The sequence below is a fragment of the Petromyzon marinus genome, chromosome 39, assembly GCF_048934315.1.
Source record: "Petromyzon marinus isolate PM22_M1 ecotype Great Lakes invasive population chromosome 39, UKy_Petmar_22M1.pri1.0, whole genome shotgun sequence".
In the NCBI taxonomy this organism is placed as follows: domain Eukaryota; kingdom Metazoa; phylum Chordata; class Hyperoartia; order Petromyzontiformes; family Petromyzontidae; genus Petromyzon; species Petromyzon marinus.
The window spans coordinates 5,148,401-5,167,027 of NC_133705.1; the positions used below are offsets into that span (position 1 = coordinate 5,148,401).

An 18,627-nucleotide genomic window follows, 5' to 3' on the forward strand; every position below is an offset into this window, starting at 1 on the left:
GGCACTGGGGGGGGGGGGGGGGGTAAAAGTCACGCAAATTAAATATGGCCTGGCCTTCCCGCACAATAAGGGAAGGGGTGGCGGCGGTGGTGTGCGTGCGTGCGTCTGTGTGTCTGTGTGCACGAGTGAGCGAGTGGATGTCTATTGGTGGTGTAACAGTAGTCGTAGTAATCGAGTGCACGTGGTATTCTGGCGCGATTGTTATAAGAGCGTGGGGGCGGTCACCACGAAGGGAGGCGCCGCTGTGTGTCACGGACACAGTCTGCGGTAGTTTGACTGCAGGGGAAGATGCTGCCGCTGTGTGGTCTAGCCTAGGGCACCCCCAGCGGCAGCTGTCCCTGTGTGGAACGAGGCGATCATCACGAAGCGAGGCGCCGCCGTGTGGCACAGACAGCCTGCAGTAGCCTGACAGTCGGGGACAATGTTGCAGATGTGTGGTCTAGCCTAGGTCACCCCAGCGGCAACTGTCCGTGTGTGGCACTAGGGCGATCATCACGAAGCGAGGCGCCGCTGCGTTTCACGGACGCGGTCTGTAGCGGTTTCGCAATGGGGGAGGGGGGGGCGATGTGACTGCCGTGCGTGACTTGCGGCGTAACTTTTTGGATGTCGCCAAATTTGTAACCGTGACGCCGGCGCACAGCGGCCTTGCTACTTCGTGACGAACGCCCTCACGGGACCTTTGACATCCACCGCAGAGCTTCCGGCACGTAGCATTTCATGGTTAACGCACACACCACGGTAACCACCAGGGCGGCTTGTCGGATTCCAACCACGAACCTCTGCAACAGGCGGTGAGAACGCGCCACCGGTTATAACAGATCCCCTGCCCCGGGGGTGTTTATAAATTGTCCCGACAGCGATTGGGTTAAGCCACAAAGGCAACATCGTCCGCTATCGTGAAACTACTGCGGACTGTCTGTGCAGCAGCAGCAGCAGCAGGGCCTTACTTCATGATAGCCTTGCGCTGTACGAATCATGACGCCGAATGTACCCAGGACGACATTTGCACAACGTCGCAGTGAACGTGGCGGGGCCTCTCGTGGCTGCAGGCGTCAACACGTTGCGAACGGCAAGTGCACCTGCACGTGCCGCCCCTCGTGCCAATCCACCGCTGGATGAGGATACTGCCGACACCGTGCGGGTTCGCGGGGGATGTAAGAGCACACTTCGCCGCGCCGGTCAGCGCAGGTCGGTGAAGTCGGAGTGCTCCGAGGCGTGGACACGGAGGTAGAGTACAATAACGGGATGCCGTCATACTGCACTTCGCTGCCCTACGAAGCAGCCTCACGGCCGCCTCTAAGCGTGTGGAGGCGCCCTTCCGAGCCATTTTCCAGGCTCAAACCCGCCGAGCTTGCGAGACCTGGCGAGGCAGCACGCATTGCGGGCGGTCCGCCGCCCACAGGCTACGTGGTGCGCAGCACGCGGAAAAACATCGATCCTTATCGCACAACTCAGCGAGTGTGATCATGCGGTTAGGGATCGATATTACTCAGTGCATTGCGAGACTGCACGTACGCATGCGTGTGCGTGCGTGCGGAAAGATAGGGAGCGGCGGTGCAGCGGTTAGCGCACTGCGCTACGATGAACCCGCCAACCCGAGCTTGATTACCCGCTCACGGCCAACGCCAGTGACGGTTATCTGAACCGGTCGTGGGCATCCCCTAGGCCGACTCAGCCTGAAATGAGTACCTGGTGCGGTGTATAGTAAAAACCACCACTGGGGAGACAAAGGTGGCCGGGCGCAGTGCTGGCCACCCACCCCCTCGTGTGCCGTGCCGACCGAAGGAGGCTGCTACTCACGAGCAGCACTTTCCCCGACCCCCTGTTAAAGCCTACACGGGGGACCTTTGTCTTTCCGACCACCGAGCGGGTGAGGGGCATGACCGCGAGGGTCTTTGTGCGAGGAGTCAACACGGCGCGCGCGGTTAATTACCGCGCGCGCCGCCCTCCTGCCGCCGTGTGAACGTGCAAACAGAAGCCGCGGTGGTGGACTTTACCGCCCGCACCTTCAGCCCCGGCAGCACGCGTGCTGTGTGGCAGTGCACACGCGCGCTGTGTGGCAGAGCACACGCGTATTTGCGTGCGTATGCATGCGTTGAGGACGCTGCGTGTGCGCGTGCGAAGATGGGGAGCGGCAGGGCAGCGATGAGCGCACTGCGCTGTGATGAACTCGTCGACTCGAATTCGATTACCCGCTCACGGCCAACATCGGTGACGAAAATCTGAACCGCTCATGGGCCTCCCCCCTAGATCGACTCAGCCTCAAATGAGTGCCTGCTGCGGTGTGTAAACATCGCCTCTGGGGAGACAAAGACGGTCGGGCATGGTTCTGGCTACCCACCCCCCGAGTGTGCCGTGCCGGCCTTCGTAGGTGCTATTCGCTAACAGAACTTGCTCCAAGAGACTCTAAAAGGCCATACACGGGGGATCTTTGTTGTTGTGTGCGGATGCGGGAAGTGGTGGTGCAGCGGTTTGCGCGCTGCACTACGAGCCCGGCGACCCGAGTTCAATTTACTCGCTCACGGCCCAACATTGGTGACGAACATCTGAACCGCTCCTGGGCCTCCTCAGCCTCAAATGAGAACCTGATGCGGTGTGTAAACAGCACTGGGGAGACAAAGGCAGCCAGGGGTAGTTCTGGCCACACCACCATCCTTGGTGTACTGTACCGGCCTCCATTAGGTGCTCACTCGCAGAACTTGCCCCAAGTCTGGTAAAAGCTATACGGGAGATCTTTGTTTTAGTTCCGTATGCGTGTGTACGTCTGTGTGTAGGTATGTGGGGAGCGGTAGTGTAGCGGTTAGCGTGCTACGCTACAAACCCGGCGATCCAGGTTCCATTCGATTCCCGTTCACAGCCAATGACGATTATCTGAACCGGTCCTGGACCTCCCCTAGGTCGACTAGGCCTCAAATGAGTATCTCGTGCAGTGCGTAAACATCGCCACTAGGGTGACAAAAGGCGGCCAGGCGTGGTGATGGCCACTCATCCCCTCTTGTGCCGTTCCGGCCTTCATAGGTGCTTGCATATAGCACTTGCCCCAACAGTCTGTTAAGGCTATACGGGGGATCTTTGTCATGGTCTTTGTTCTGGATGCATGTGTATGTGTGTGTAGGTATTTCAGTCATGGCACCTGGGTCTGTCCTGTGACCTGCCACTTCATGTGGCCTTAAAGCGCACATGGCCTGGCACAAGCGCCATGGTGACGTCACCGCCACTTACTGGCAAAAGGCGGTTGTTGTTGTCAGTCATCGCAGTCCATTAACCCGTAACGCCTGGTTCGGTTCGGGATCATTCGACGAACACCCGCTCAACTCTCGTTTTAACGTACCGGGGGAAGCGTGTCTCACGGTCCGGAGAATACGGTAATCTCCGATGGAACTACCAATCCCATTAGGCGGTGACATCATCGCTGCCCCTAGTGGCGTCCACCATAAACCCGTTAAAGGGTTCCCCACAGCTTTTCCTTCCTGCAAGCAGTAATCCTCGCTTAAGATAATTACAGGCTGCACACTCTCGCTCCGAGTGTGTTAACCGTCATGGGCGCGCCGCACGGCCCCCCGACCACAAGCTCACACGTCTCTTAAGCGTCGTTGTAGCGTCACTCGGGGGAGGGGGCAGAATGGACACACTACACAGTTAAAATAAATATTTTTTTCTCCACTTGCCAGTCTCATCCCGCAGACAGGGCTCAACCACCACGACCACCGCAGTCACTGACCTACCCACTCACTCACTCACCCACTCACCCACACACTCAACCTATCCAAAGATCCCCCCCATATAGCCTTAACAGACTGTACGGGCAAGTGCTGTTAGCGAGCACCTACGAAGGCCGGAACGGTACACAAGGGGGTGGGTGACCAGCACCACGCCCGGCCGCCTTTGTCTCCCCAGTGGCGATGTTTACACACCGCACCAGGTGACTCATTTGAGGCTGAGTCGACCTAAGGAAGGCCGAGTTCCGGTTCAGATAATCGTCACCGGCGTTGGCCGTGAGCGGGAATCGAACTCGGGTCGCCGGGTTCATAGTGCAGCGAGCTAACCACTACACTACCGCTCCCCACCCTACCCACCCACTCACTAAAGTATTCACCAACTCCCCCAGTCACTCACTAATTCAGCCAATACCAATACCCGCCATTCACCACGAAGTGACGGTGACGTCACCACGGTGCCAGGCCATGTGTACTAATTCACCCACACACTCACCCACATACTCACCCAAACTCACCTAATTACTCACCTACCCTACCACTCACTCACTAATCCACCCACAAACTCACTCACTCATTCACATACCCACGCACTCACTCACCAACTCACTCAGACACTCATCAATTCACCCAGACACTCAGTAATTCACCTACACACTCTCCTACCCACCCCACTCACGCACTCACTAATTCAACCAAACACTCACCCGCTCACCTACTCACCCATTAACTAACCAACTTACCCATCAACGGACCCACTCACCCACTCACTCACCCACACACCCGCCCACTTGCTCGCCCACTCACCACAGGTCACAAACACTTCTCCCTTTAGCTCCACTTTGCAATTCCTCCCCCTCCCGTTGCCTCCCTTAATCCCCCCAGGCTCTTAAACAATAACCTCGCTCAATTTTGAGAACCGCGTAAGCACGCTCCTCGTCCGTTACAGCTGCGACAGCGGCCGTCCGTTGCGAGCACGCTTGGCTTCTGCGGATCCCGTGCCCAGCAATCGCAATTTCATATTAAACATTCGCCAGGCACCCACCGCTTCCAGACGGGCCACCGCATAAACGTCACCTAGCCGTCGCCGCGACGAGCATCTCGGCCTCACTAATTGGGAACTAGAAGGGCTCAGGCGGACGAGCTGGTGGGGCGGGGTGGTTATGGGGGGGGGACTATTTTCGAACGGTCGCTCAGCCACCCTGCTGTCCTGCAACTGATGGACACGGTCCGAGCGCGATCGAAGTTCAATATTGACTAGCGTGTGTGCCGCGTGCGTGCTCACGTGAGCACGCGAGCGGCACACCAAGGGTGTTTGATAGTTCTCTTTGGGCCCTCGTTGGGGATTATAACGCACGCAAGGGAGCGTGCGCATGGAAACGCGCCGATGCCCGCACAGACGCGCGCGCAGAAACACGCGACGGACGGGCCGCCCACACCCCGACACGTGCGCGGTCTCGACGCGCGCCAAGCTTCGCTTCGCACGCGATGCGAAGTTACGCGCCGAGCGTGCGCACAACACGAAACGCGTTCGTCAAAAGAGCGTTTTAATTGCCGGGGCGCTGGCGCCGGCGGGATCCGTCCCAGTTCTATGCAGGGGCGCTCTTTCTGTGCGAGGCGTTGCCATCGTGAGAGGGCGACAAACGTAGCGCCCCCACGCGCTCTCAGCTTCTACCGCCTCCTCCTCCGGCCCTAGCTCCGTAGAGAACCAGCGGAAACGAAAACACCTAGCAATGTCACTCGTATTGGCTGAACATTCCCAAAGTTAATAAAATTACGCCGCAGAGTTTGTACGCCCTTAGCCATGTTCTGCAGAGTATGAACGTGAGCGAGAGTGAGCGAAAGTGAGCGAGAGTGGAGAGTCTATATGTTTGTACGCCCTTAACCATGTTCTGCAGAGTATGAACGTGAGCGAGAGTGAGTGACGGTGAGTGAGAGTGGAGAGTCTATATGTTTGTACGCCCTTAACCATGTTCTGCAGAGTATGAACGTGAGCGAGAGTGAGTGACGGTGAGTGAGAGTGGAGAGTCTATATGTTTGTACGCCCTTAACCATGTTCTGCAGAGTATGAACTTGAGTGAGAGTGAGCGACAGTGAGCGAGAGTGGAGAGTCTATGTTTGTACGTAATTAACCATATTCTGCAGAGCGAGCGTGTGCGTGTTCACGTGGGATTAAGTGGAAAGCAACACCCCCCCCACCCACCCCAGGCCCTGACTGTGAAAAACTTGGCAGGACCCTCTTGAACGACGCGTCGTCTTGGGACTCAGCCGAGATGCTCTCTCGGGTAAACGTGCCCCATGCTATGCTAGCCCTCCGCCAAGGTGTGGATCAATCATTATGATTTTTCTAAAAATGCATCTCGAGAACCCAACTCCTTCTAGCGGCAACTCTTTGTAACCACCAAAGGACCTTCAAAAGCGAGCGCCCTCTACTTCCACCTCCACCACCGGCTGTCACGACGATAAGCAGGCCCCCGAGAATGAATGTTTAAGGGCGCTTTGCTACTTTAGATTATTATTAAATTATCATAACGACGCCGTCACCTCGGGACGGTTCGTGGTTTTCACCCACATCAGTCACGTTGCGCCTCGATTTCTCCCGCCCCGATATTTGCGCATACGGGAAAATGACCCGTGATAGTTTTTTTATTTGTTTGGGTTAGATCGCGTAAATTTAAATGTCGTCTCGTTAAACCCGTTAAACTCGCCACCCACCCCGCACACAGCCAATCCAGTAAGGTTGGTCACGTGAACATAACGTGCCAATTCGTTAACCCACGACATTTACAATTCGACAACCGTGACGTTTCGCCGGCAATTACAACAACCAGCCTCATCAGGCCCCTTCTCCCCGCCCGCCCGCCCGCCCGCCCACCGCCGATGGGAAAAATAGCAACAACAAAAAAGCATCCCGATGCCTGAAATGAGCAAACCAGATGAGAAGGCCGGGGAGATGGGGACCGCTGGGAGGGCCTGACATGAGTCCCCCGCGGGGCCCCAACGGGAGTGATGCTCGGCCTCGCGGCGGGAGGAAATCGTGCGGCGAGCGCCGTCCGCGCTGCTCATGTCTTGTTGATTTGGGGGGGGGGGGGAGTAACCCCCCCCGGCTTACCCTCCACACTCCTCTCCCCCCCCCCCTCACATCCCCCACCATGCAAACCGGTGGACTCCTCCTCACCCGTAGATTAAACACATCCCCGCTCCCCATTTTCTTTCTCCCTACATTGTAAAAAGAAAAACGAGTGATCTACCGCCACGATGTTTTCTATGTAAAGGAGAAAGTAGATTCTCTCCCAGCCCACCCTTCCCCGGGTAGTCTGTTCCCCCCACCACGAATCGCAACACGCAGGGTACGTGGAGGCAGGGCAGGTATTTGCGTACGGTTATTTTCTGCGACCCAACGTTCTGCTACGGGCCTTTGTTACTCTGTACAGAAAGTCCCCGGGTTGGAGAACACCCGACTTACGGAAATCCGACTTTACGGAAATGCTCCCAGAATAAATGTTGTTGAAAAAAATTAAGCCAACACGCGGAAATGTTTGCGTTTGTTACGCGAGCCAAAGTAGTGCAGCGCGGTGAGGTTTCGGATGAATGCCGCGGAGCGAGGTGTAAGGCAGCCGCCCGCCCGCCCGCCTTGCACCTCGCTCCGGCAAAACGCCGCCTTCACCGAGCCTCGCCAGGATTAAGGTCAATGTGAATTGTTTGTAGAGTTACGTAATTCTTTTCCGTTTGTAGCATTACTTGTTTGTTTTATATGCTTAGGACTCTCTTTTTTCTCCTGTTTTTCGATTGCTAGTTTTCTGTAGTTTAAAATTATTTATTTCGGTGTGTACTTTATTCAAACACAATTACACTTCCATCGCTCATGGTCTTAGCCGACAGGGAACGGAGAAGCCTAGGCCTAGCCTAATGCACGGTAAACGAACATTGGGACGTACCTGCTTCCTGTTAATAATTAACAATAAAATGTTTTTGGTATTCATAAACAATTGGATACAGTATATGCTCCATTAGTTTAATTGAGGGTAGCACGTTAGGGTCCATATTCGATTAAATTAAAGAATCATAGCGTATATACAGCGATTAGATGCAGTACTGAGAGAAAACGGCAGGGAAGGCACAACTATTTCCGGCTCTGGGGTTTTATCGTTGATATTGGGGGGAAATGGTGCAGTTTCCCGACATACGGAAAAAATTCGGGTTACAGATCGTTCTCAGGAACCTAACCCTTCCGTAACCCGGGGACTGCCTGTACAGCCAAAAATCTAACTTTTTTTTAAAACATTCCGTTGGTTTGATGGATGTTCCTACTGGGGGCTGCGATGGGTGGCGGTGGTGAATGCGAGCGAACGGTAGAAGTGGTCAAGACACAAACAACCCGTGGAGAAATGAACAGGGGTCTCCCGCTTGAGCGAACAGCGGCGCCGGAATTGGGGAGAGGCGACGTTGGGCCCCAGCGGTGGCGCGCTCAGTCGCTTGTTGCTTGGGGTTCGCGGTTCCAATCCGGCAGGCCGCCCCCACCCCCCCCCCCGCGGTTAACACCGCCGCAACGGTCGGGCACTAATGGCGTAAACACACTACACTCCTCGATCGCCGCCCGCTTCGCACACGGCGGACTTCGGAGACGCCGTGACGTGTCACGCGCATCGTTGCGTACCGGCAATCGCGGTCCACGTTTGCCAAATTCGAAGATGACACCGCTAAACTACACAAGCGGGATTACACGCGCACGCACAGCAGACTTACGCTCGCCAGGTCGACTCGTACAAAACGAGCCTATCCTGAGCTCTAACTTCGTTGAACAAAACAAAACCAGAAACTTTTAACGCCCGCATCTCAACGGTCGTGGAGATGCCCTCGAGCAGACTTTCCCCCCCGTGGTAACGGAGGTCACGGAGACTTAAGTCAACACACATCGCCGTGCGAGTGAATGGATGTTGCCTTCAACAGGCAGACAGTCCCCCTATCAAAGTGAGCGTAGGTTGCTTGGGGCAACATCTCTCTGGGAGTGAATGGCAGTTGCTTTGACAGGTCTCTCTACGAGCCTCAGGGGGTTTAACACCGACCCTTTGAAATCCTAAGTGCCGCAGTGCGGGCTCACCGAGCCTCAAGTGCATCCACAGCCTCCGTTGTCAATCCACTGCTGGATGAGGGCCACTGCTGGTCGCGGGGTCTATTGTACCATACTTCGCCGCGACGGTCTGTGCAGGTTGGGTGAATGCGACACAACAACAATGGCACAACAATAGGAGCTGTTTATCTGCGTGACCCTCGACTCTTGGGAGACCGCAGGGCGACGTGACGAAGACAGGCCACTCACCCAGGAGACCACGCGCCCGTTGAAGCAGGGCAGTCGCGCCGCGTCGTCAGATATCTCCTCTTTCACCACCCTGCGTGGGGGGCGGCGGGGGGGGGAGATGAGATATAGACACCGTCATTATCGTTAGAGTCATGGTCGTCGCACCATCATCGTCGTCATCGTCATGACGACGACGGTGATCATCATCGTCGTCATCATCATCGTCCCAATTGTAATCATTGTTATCGCCATCGTCGGCATCTTCGTTATCATTGTTATCGTCATCATAATGAAACGTTTCCGGAAGGCTTTTCACTTCCGAAGACTGTGCCCATGCATGGGCAAACACGAAAGAGTTAAAATTCATAATCATGGTTGATCCACTGCTACATGAAGGCCTCCCAAACCACCGCCGGCCTCTATCCATCCTGCGATGCAACAAACCGCCCATCATCCTGCACGCAAACTAAAAACGTAACTATTTTGTATATTACCAGGTAAAGCCCCACTGAGCCACGTGGCTCTTTTTCAGAAGCGACCTGGCCACAAACGATAGCTCGATGAAGTAGCTTATCACGTGGAAATGTGTAGCAGCCAAATACACTAAAGCAGTGGTTCTTAACCTGGGGTGCATGCACACCATGGGGGTGCGAGATGCCCTGAGAACCAAAGGGGTGCAAGGCTGCAATAAAGGTTAAGAACCGCCGCTCTAAAGGCGCGATGTTGATTCTAAGTGTGGAGAGAAAAACCCGAAGTACCCCGAGAAATATCCACCGCTCACTGGGAGAACATGCAAACTCCGTACATTATATGCAGGCATCGGTGTCGGGATTGAACCCACGACCCTCCTGCAGACTGGGAGAGGGAGTTAACATCTCGGCGCCTCGACGCCCCCCCTCTCATCTTCGCTCCGACACCTAGGTGGACGTTCCCCTCGCAGGACGCGTTCCGTTCCATCGCCCACGGATCCGGATTCTAGCCGTGATGCGTCTTAGCCCGGCTGTGGATCTCCGCCAGCGCGGGAGGGAAGGAAACAGATAATCCACAGTCCCAAGACGGCGCCAAGTCTGGCCGTGCGCGTTGAAGCGTAGAAGACAAGTTTCATTTCGGCGAGAGGTAAGCAAAACAACGCAGTCCGATCGATCCATCGACCGACCGGGAGACGAGGAGAGGTGTGGTGCCCGTACGCCGCGACTGAACGCGCCAAAGCAGGCCCGGCACTCTCCCTCTCGACCGGATAACTAAAGGACAGAGGCTATTGTGTGGAATTGAACAACCGGCAGTCAACTCCAACTTCTCTTGTCCACTCCTCCCAACCTCCACCACCCCCCCCTAATCACCCCTCTTCCTCCGGCACCGCTCACTACCCCCAGCAGAGCCACCACACAAGGCAGAGAGGGACAGCTGTGTGTAACATGCTGTACTAATTACCCCCCCCCCAAACACCCCACCACCTCTCTCCTGCTGTCCCCACAGCTACAGCTGTGTGGGGGTGGGGTGCTGTTGTGGGGGTTGGGTTGGGAGGGGATACGGGAGGGGGGCTGGCCAAGGGAAGGGAGCATTGGGACTTCACATCAAAGCCGGTCTACCCTGGCCATGCTAAAGCCTCCTCGCAACCGAAGCAATGTCACCCAAAGCCCATCCCTGAGCCCACCATTCTCCCCCTGCCCCACCAACACCCACCACCCCCTGCCCCACCAACACCCACCCCCCCAACCCCCCCAGCTAGCGCCCTCTGTTCAAACCACTACTGCCCAGCGGCGGCTCCTTTCACATTCACATTCTCCTTTCAAATCAAACATCCTCACACCCTGCACGTGTCTGATGATTGGCAAACGCGTTTCGCGTGACGAGAGGTGTTCCGAGTGTGTGCAGTTGTGCCGTGTGTGTTGTGGGGAGCAGTAGCGTAGTGGTTGTGTGTGTTGTGGGGAGCGGTAATGTAGTGGTTGTGTGTTGTGGGGAGCAGTTGTGCGTGTTGTGGGGAGCGGTAGCTTAGTGGTTGTGTGCCCGATGATGCTGGAAGTATTTACCAGCGAAACGTCGTACTCAAACTGTAAATGTGGATTAACTCTTCAACACACCGGTGGGCTGAAGTAGTGAATTATTTGTCTTTTGTCAACGTGACACTTTTTTGCTGATTGGCCGTGTCGGGTGGTGGAGGGTTATGACACATTTATAAATAAACGCGATCTAACCCAAAAACCTTTATTATGAATGTGATTGTGTGTGTTGTGGGAAGCGGTAGTGTAGTGATTGTGTGTTGTGGGCAGCGGTAGTGTAGCGGTTGTGTGTTGTGGGGAGCGGTTGTGCGTGTTGTAGGGAGCGGTTGTGCGTGTTGTGGGGAGCGGTAGCGTAGTGATTGTGTGTGTTGTGGGGAGCGGTAGTGTAGTGGTTGTCGCCCTACGTTGCGAAGTCGGCAACGAGAGTTCGATTCCCCACCTTGCGACCAATATCAGTGACTAACATTCGAACTGGTTTCGGGCCTCCCTTAAATCATGAGCACCCGGTGCATTGTGTAAGCAACAGCACTAGGAAGACAAAGGCGGCCGGGCGCAGTGCTGGCCTACCCCCCACCACCACCCTTTGTGCCACGCCAGCCACCACGGGGGGGGCCTTTTGTCTTTGTCCCACATCTCTCCGCATTATACAGAGCACTGATCCCAATGCAAATTAACGCAGAGATCCCCAGTGTTGATTTGCCTGCGTGTGAGCGCGCATACCACCGTGCGTGCGGTATCTTAAAATTGAATCAGCACTCGCTCAAGTCATGTGGGGCTAATGAAGCGTGTGATGACTGCACTTATTTTTCATTTTTGTTTCCATTCTGCTTCTTTACCCATTAAAGCCTCGCTCGAGTCTCGATACACTTTTGTCAAGAGGGTCCTGCGCTGTTTTGGCAGCAGTGGTTGGTGATGGTGATGCTGCTGCTGTTTGGGATCCAAATTGAAACATTTGCAGGTAAATGTACAGCATTTTAACGTTTTTTTGGCCAATACCAAATGCATTTTACGGGATATTTTTATTCATAGCTATGGGAGAAAAAACACGTAGACCAGGGGGAGAACATACACACGTGTGTTGAACTTCTTTCTCACCGTACGTAGCCAACCGTGCTAATCGGAGGTGCGGGGGAAGGACAACAAACCAAACACAAAAAGCAGCTCGAAAGAAATGAGTTTGGAACCTAGATTTAAAAGTGCACAGCTCCAGTGGCTTCCTAATATCGGAAGGAAGAGCGTTCCTGACGGGCACAGAAGCGCATCCGAAAGCGTGGGTAGCCAAAAGCCGTCGCCTCTGCTGCTGCTGCGATGATGGCCGAGAGTTCGCGCAATGATGCCAGTTCATGCCCCTTGACAAAACTCTGCACAGAAAGGCACCCGAGTTGAGAGTCGCGTCCAGGCACTTCTCACTGTGAGGCACAAGCGGTTCCACTACGCCACCTCGCCGCCCAATAAAGAACCGTGGGAAGCACGACGTTGTGGTGGTGGTGCTGCTGGTGCCGGCAAGTGCTGGTTGCGGCCTGCGGGTGCTGGTGGCGACACTTCACGTGGCCTTAAAAGTGCATATCGCCTGGCACAGGCGCCGTGGTGACGTCACCGCCGCTTAGTGGCGAATGGCGGTTGTTGTTGTGGTGTCAGCACTGGTGGTCCTGGGCCGTAAGGGCCGGAAAGTTGGGGAAACCAATCCTGACGCTCAGCCGGTCACCCCCCCCGTGCCGTCTCCCTCATTTCCTGCCTCGTTCATCCTGACCGCCGGCGGCAGCGGCAAAGGTGCAGCCCTGCGATCGCTTTCTCACAGAAGGGCCCGTCCCACTACAGGGAGTTACAGACAGCCGCTTGAAGTGGTATTTGGCCTACTCTTCCACCCTGACTCGAGATCCTTGAAGAGGGTCGAAGTCTACCCCCACCCACCCACAACAATTCACCCTTGCCCGAGCGTACGTAGGAACCAAACTGCGATGCACCCGTTTACAAACCGCTGGGAGAAACCGAGAGGCTGGGGATGGACTTGAGAACCTCGCGACGTTGCTGCAACTGCCGCCGGGAGATCGAGGATCGAACCAGCGACCCCTGGAGATCGATCCTGACCCCGTTCACCTTTCGGAAGAATGGCAACACGTCGCGGAACGACGGGTGGGTTTCGATATCCAGTCGAGAGCTAGACGAGGCACAACTGAAATTCATGGAAGTTTCGGGGGAAGCTCCCCGTGGTTTAACAGTCGGCACGTGCTGGAGTCGTGAGCCACATGCCGCCTGCTCCATTAGATCTCCCGGCGCGGCAGGGGGATGTTTTTTTCCATGGCATTGCTAAAAAATAACGAGCTGGCTTAGCGTTATATCGACAACAATAATAGCCGAAGACGTTTGTTATTCGTGCTATTCTTACAGAGCAGGGCGATCGTCACGAAGGAAGCCGCTGCTCATGTTTCACAGACACGCTCTGCAGTAACTTCATAGTGGGGGGGAGGGGGGGGCGATGTCGCTGTTGTGCGAGATCCCAATTGAGCGATTTGCGGTGTAATTTTTCGAATTTGGCAAATTTGGATCACGCCAGGGCCTGCTCATTTAGAATGACGTCTTGGGATCTTTAACATCATCCACCGTGAAGCGGACGCCGTGCGGTATTGTTACGGTTTTTATACACACACACACACAACCCCGGCGGTAATAACAAGGGAGGCCTCCAGTAGTCGAACAGCGAACCTCCACAAAACAAAGCGGCGGACGCGCCACCGCCGGGCCAACCGCGTCACCGTACCAGTGAGCGAGAGCACTGCCGGGATTTCCCCGCTTCCCGCCGGCTTTGGCGGCACGCTCCGCGGGCAGGGAGCCGATGCACTCGGTTCGCTAAAGCGTCGAGGATTGGAGAACTTCAAGCGACGCGCGGGTGGTGAGGGGGAGAGCGGTCGGACCACTACGCAGAGTTCCCCCCCACCCCGAAAGCCATCATTCAGTGCCGAGACAACAGGTGGGTAAAGGCCTGAGTGAGGGCCCTTCCTTCTCAAGAGGCCTCGGACTCCCAAAGGAAAATAAAAACAAATATAGGTCACCCGGCATCTCCCCCTACGAAGAAGTGTTTTAGTTTAGCGCAGCGCTTCCCCCCTCCCCCCCAACTGCAGTGCCGCCACGACCATTAGAGATAAGGTCACGGGCTCGAGAGACGACAACAAGCGAGGCTAAAGTAGGGGGTTTTAACACGTAGGCTTTCGCGACCAATATCATCCATAATACAGGTGTTTTTGGGTTAGATCGCGTAAATATGTGTCGTTGAACACGCCACCGCCCGACACAGCCGATTTAGAAAGGTTCGTCACGTAAACAACGTGCCAATTCGTTACAAGTGGAGCACACCGGTGTATCGGAGAGCAAATCCACAAAATTTACGATCTGAGTACGACGTTTTGCCAGTAATTACAACTAGCTCCATCAGGTGACACAGCCAGATTTGCGATAGCCAGGGTGGTGGCGGGTTTAACGACATTTATATATTTACACGATCTAACCCAAAAAAAGAACCTGTACTACAATAGGGGGTATGCGAGTTTCATTTTTTACACGATTGCCGGGCACCACGGCCGAAAAGGCCTAGCGGCCAGCCACAAACTGCATCATTACCGAAGCGGTAATCGGAGCAAAAGGAAGGCACACTTTAGGCGTTTTTTTAAAACTGAGCGAGGTTATTATTGTGAGAGCTTGGGGAAAAAAAGAGAGGCTGACGATGATGATGGAAGGGAATTCCAGAGCGGAGCAATTGTGATGGAACAAGGCGGACGAGAGAGTAGTGTTGTGACCTGCGGTGGAGTGGCGGCTGTGCGCAGTGCGGATGAGAGACCAAACAGGCAGTCAGGAATGCGTCCGTTTGGTCGGCTAAAAACGCGAGAAAGGAAAATTGGGGTTGCTGGGTTTTTGTTTTTAAAGCACTAAAACCACACGCTCGCTCACCGATCTCACACGCACCAATCGTGTCGGTTATGCGGCGTTAACGCAACGTTGCGTTCGTCACGCTTTGCGACCGAGGCCGGCAGTGTCCGTGCGTCAGCTCTGTCCGTCGGTGTGTAACGTGAAGGTGGGGGGGGTGTGGAGGGGGGGCGCCGTGACGCTGGTGACTATGATCCGGCGTCAACGTAGCAGTGCATCCGTAATAGATGTTTTTTTGGGGTTGAATCGCGTGACTATAAATGTGTCGTGAATCCCAACACCACCCGACACGGCCAATAAGTAAGGTTTGTCACGTAAACAAACCGTGCCAATTCGTTACTAGTACAGCACTAACCGGTTGTATGTTGGAGAGTAAACCCACAACATTTACAATTCCCAGTAATGTGACATTTCGCCGGTAATTACAACAGCAACCCGCATCAGCAGGCTACGGCCAGGGTTGTGGATGTGACGTCGTCACTTGTGAGCCAATCAGGTGCGAAGGCCAGAGGGGTAGGGGTTAATGTGTGCATATAAATTACAATGGATTCCCATTACCGGTTGGGTTATTCACATGGCAATTAACATACATCATGCATGCAGATTACGCACGCACACCACGCATGTACATCCTGCCATTTTTGTGTTTTAAGAAATCGCAGGCCCTGTTATTGTCTGTTCGTAGTTAATCACCATCGACGTATGGTGACCTGTATAGGCATGCAGTTAAAACGGTGTATTACTTGGCAGTCAAAATTATTTTTAGTTCTCTCAATTTCGACAGTGCAGTATAACGTCATGCTGCGTCTAGCAAGGGCGGAGCCACAGGGGGGGATGGGGGGGGGGGCTCAGCCCCCCCTGAAATTTTGAGAAAGTCGGTAATCGGGATAACCGGATATCCGGCTGCTGCAATATGCTGGCTGCCACCTTGTGTGCTGCCCTGCAGGCTGCCACCTTGTGTGCTGCCCTGCAGGCTGCTTGAGCGGCAGCCTTTCGAACTTATCAGCCACATCAGCGGCTCCGACCTATTAATAAACTCCGTGTTCAAATCCAATCAAATTTGTTTCATACATATGCGGCGCCCATTGGAAAACATTACACCTGATATCTCAGAATATTGAAGTCAGCCCCCCCAAAGTCAAAATCCTGGCTCTGCCCCTGGCCACTAGGGACTCTCCCGACCAGAAACCGGCCACATCGATACAAAGCATTGCCCAACGTTTGGAGACCAAAACCTGAGCAACGTCAAAACTTTTATAACGGTCCATGGGTCCACACGTGCTATCTCACTTGCCGGTGCCACCCATTGGTGGCGTCACTTTTAGCGGGGTGCCACTTTCTCTACGTGGCCAAAAAAACCGTGAGAACCACTGCAAATGAGTGGGGTTCTTCTCAAGGAACTCACTCTCGTTGGAGGTGTAAATAAATCTGTACCGTTAAAAAGTTAACCGTAGGCATTCGCGACCAATATCCATAATTGGGTTTACTCTCTAACTAACACTCTGAACGAGTAGCAAATTGGCATGTTATGTTCACATGACAAACCTTACTAATTGGCTGTCGGGTGGTGGCGTGATCTAACCCCAAAAAAAAACCTCTATTGTGGATTAAAAGTTTGGTTACATTAGATGATACTGATTTCTGCTCCGTCCCATGGGCTATATGCCAATATTAAAATTCAACGTGGCAATGTGCCAAAATAAGACACCGTTCGAACCTACCAGCTATGAACGCGTGGATCGTAAACACGGAGGGTGGCAGATAAAATGGAACAAACTCTGAAGGGTGCACAAAGAAAGAGGAGCGGCGTAGAAGCGCACCTGGAAGTACACCGAGAGACAGAAAGCGGAACACGTGGTTCGGAGAACGTGAAGAGCAAGCGGACTTGAGCAGGAGACGTAGCAGTGAGAGCGAAGGGAGCTGCCACCACGGTGGCACTAACGGTTCACCAGAGTACTAACGAACCGGTGAACCGGTTAGATTCTGTCTCCGAGTGCGGCAGTTGACACAATGGCGGGGGGGGGGGTTGCCACATTTCTTGGGGCACTCGTGACTAAAATTCCACTGGAATCGGTGTCCAGATCCTGATGAAAACGGTCACCCCGGCTTCGCCGATTATTTTTTTTCCTTATCGGTCACTAAAAATGCAATAAGAATGGCAAAACACAACCACAAACCTTGTGGGAAGTTGGTAATCGTCACACGGTGAAAATGGATGATTATTGCCAATGTCTCAAAAAGACAAAATAAACGTTTTCATCGCATCGTGAACGTCCGAATCGTAAACTTGCCAGACAATCGGTTCAACGTTGGCCGACACCGCGGTAAACTATCACGGCGGCAACCCCAATTAGCAAGCGACGTCACCGTTGTCGTCTGAACGCGGGTTACTCGGCAACCCCCGGCCCCGCGGAGGTTCAGACGTGGTGGTGGTGGCGGCATATCGCATGCGAGCAAACAAAACCCGTTGCGAAAATCCTTATCTCACTCACTCCCTTAGACAACACAATTAGCACCCGCGCGAGTACCGACAGAAATACGCACGGACACGTATACGGAATCGCGGTAATGGCGCTGGGGGTGGGGGATTATATAGCGGCACGGGCATGATGCGTCGACCTTCGCACTTAAAATTGGTTCAATCATCGTGGTTTGTCTCATCATCGGCGCGTTTCAAGTGCAGTTTTTTATGTAACCAATCGGATGCGTTCTCTGCGGCCATCTGAAGCGCTCTTCCTTCCGATATAAGGAAGCCAGACTCATCTATATTGAAAACTAATTTCTTTCGGATTGCTATCTGTGTTTAGTTTGTTGTCCTTCCCCCGCACCTCCGATCAGCGCGGTTCGCCACGTAACGGCGCGAATGAAGTTCAACGTACATCTTCGTCTTTCTATTTGGTCGGCTGTCCGTGGCGAATTATGACGACCACGGAGGAGAGCCAGTAGCATTTCCCGGCGCGCTTGTGGAATGAGAGGCCGGCCCTCGAGCGCAAGGATCGGACACATCGTGGGCAAGAGTTGCTGCTCGTCTGCTGGACGGGACTTGCAGTCGTGCCGTTGCTGGTGTTGATGCTGATAGGCCTTTCTCTTCAACATACGTAAAGGTGAATAAGAGTTAAAGCACGGCGGTGGAGACGGAGGCCCTAGAGCAGTGGCGCTTAACCCAGGGGGTGCGCGCACCCCCTGGATTAGGCACCACTGTGTGCACCCCCAGGGGGTGCAAGATGCCCTTTCTGGGGGCACGAGACATAGCCAGATTTTGTTAGGAGTTAAATCATCGAAAACACAAATTGAGCACAGGCACGTAAGTGCAACTACTTTATTTCATCGGACCCTATGTATTCACGTGATACTTTTTTTTTTACAATTGAGATTAAAAAAAAAGGTGCAAGGCTGCAGTCGAGGTTAAGGAGCCACTTCCCCAGAGAGGTGGTTCGAATAAAAGTGATGCGAAGTCCTGCACAGCGGAAGTGGAGATGGTAGCTCCACCTCCCTCCGCTGCTCAGGAACACGGGGGGGGGGGGGTGTGGGGGGGTTCGGGGTTGCCACCTTCCCGGGTTTGATGCACACAGCCCAGGAATTGGCATCTCTGCGTTCAGTTGGCAGGGGTCGATTTGCACCATCACTTTCACCGAGTCGTAGGAATTAAAGAGCGCACTTGGTGCAGTACAACGTCACGCATCTCTGACCGTTG

General features: G+C 54.3%; 1 protein-coding gene across 2 annotated transcripts in view; it reads right to left on the bottom strand.

Annotated features, from left to right (window-relative positions):
- Positions 1-18,627, bottom strand: part of LOC116950553 (segment polarity protein dishevelled homolog DVL-3-like) — a 95,136-nt gene that overhangs the window by 68,425 nt on the left and 8,084 nt on the right. For both annotated transcript variants that reach the window (XM_032968430.2, XM_032968429.2), the window contains exon 2: positions 9,037-9,106. In XM_032968430.2, coding sequence (XP_032824321.1) covers positions 9,037-9,106 — 70 coding nt within the window. The remainder of the gene's footprint in view (positions 1-9,036; positions 9,107-18,627) is intronic.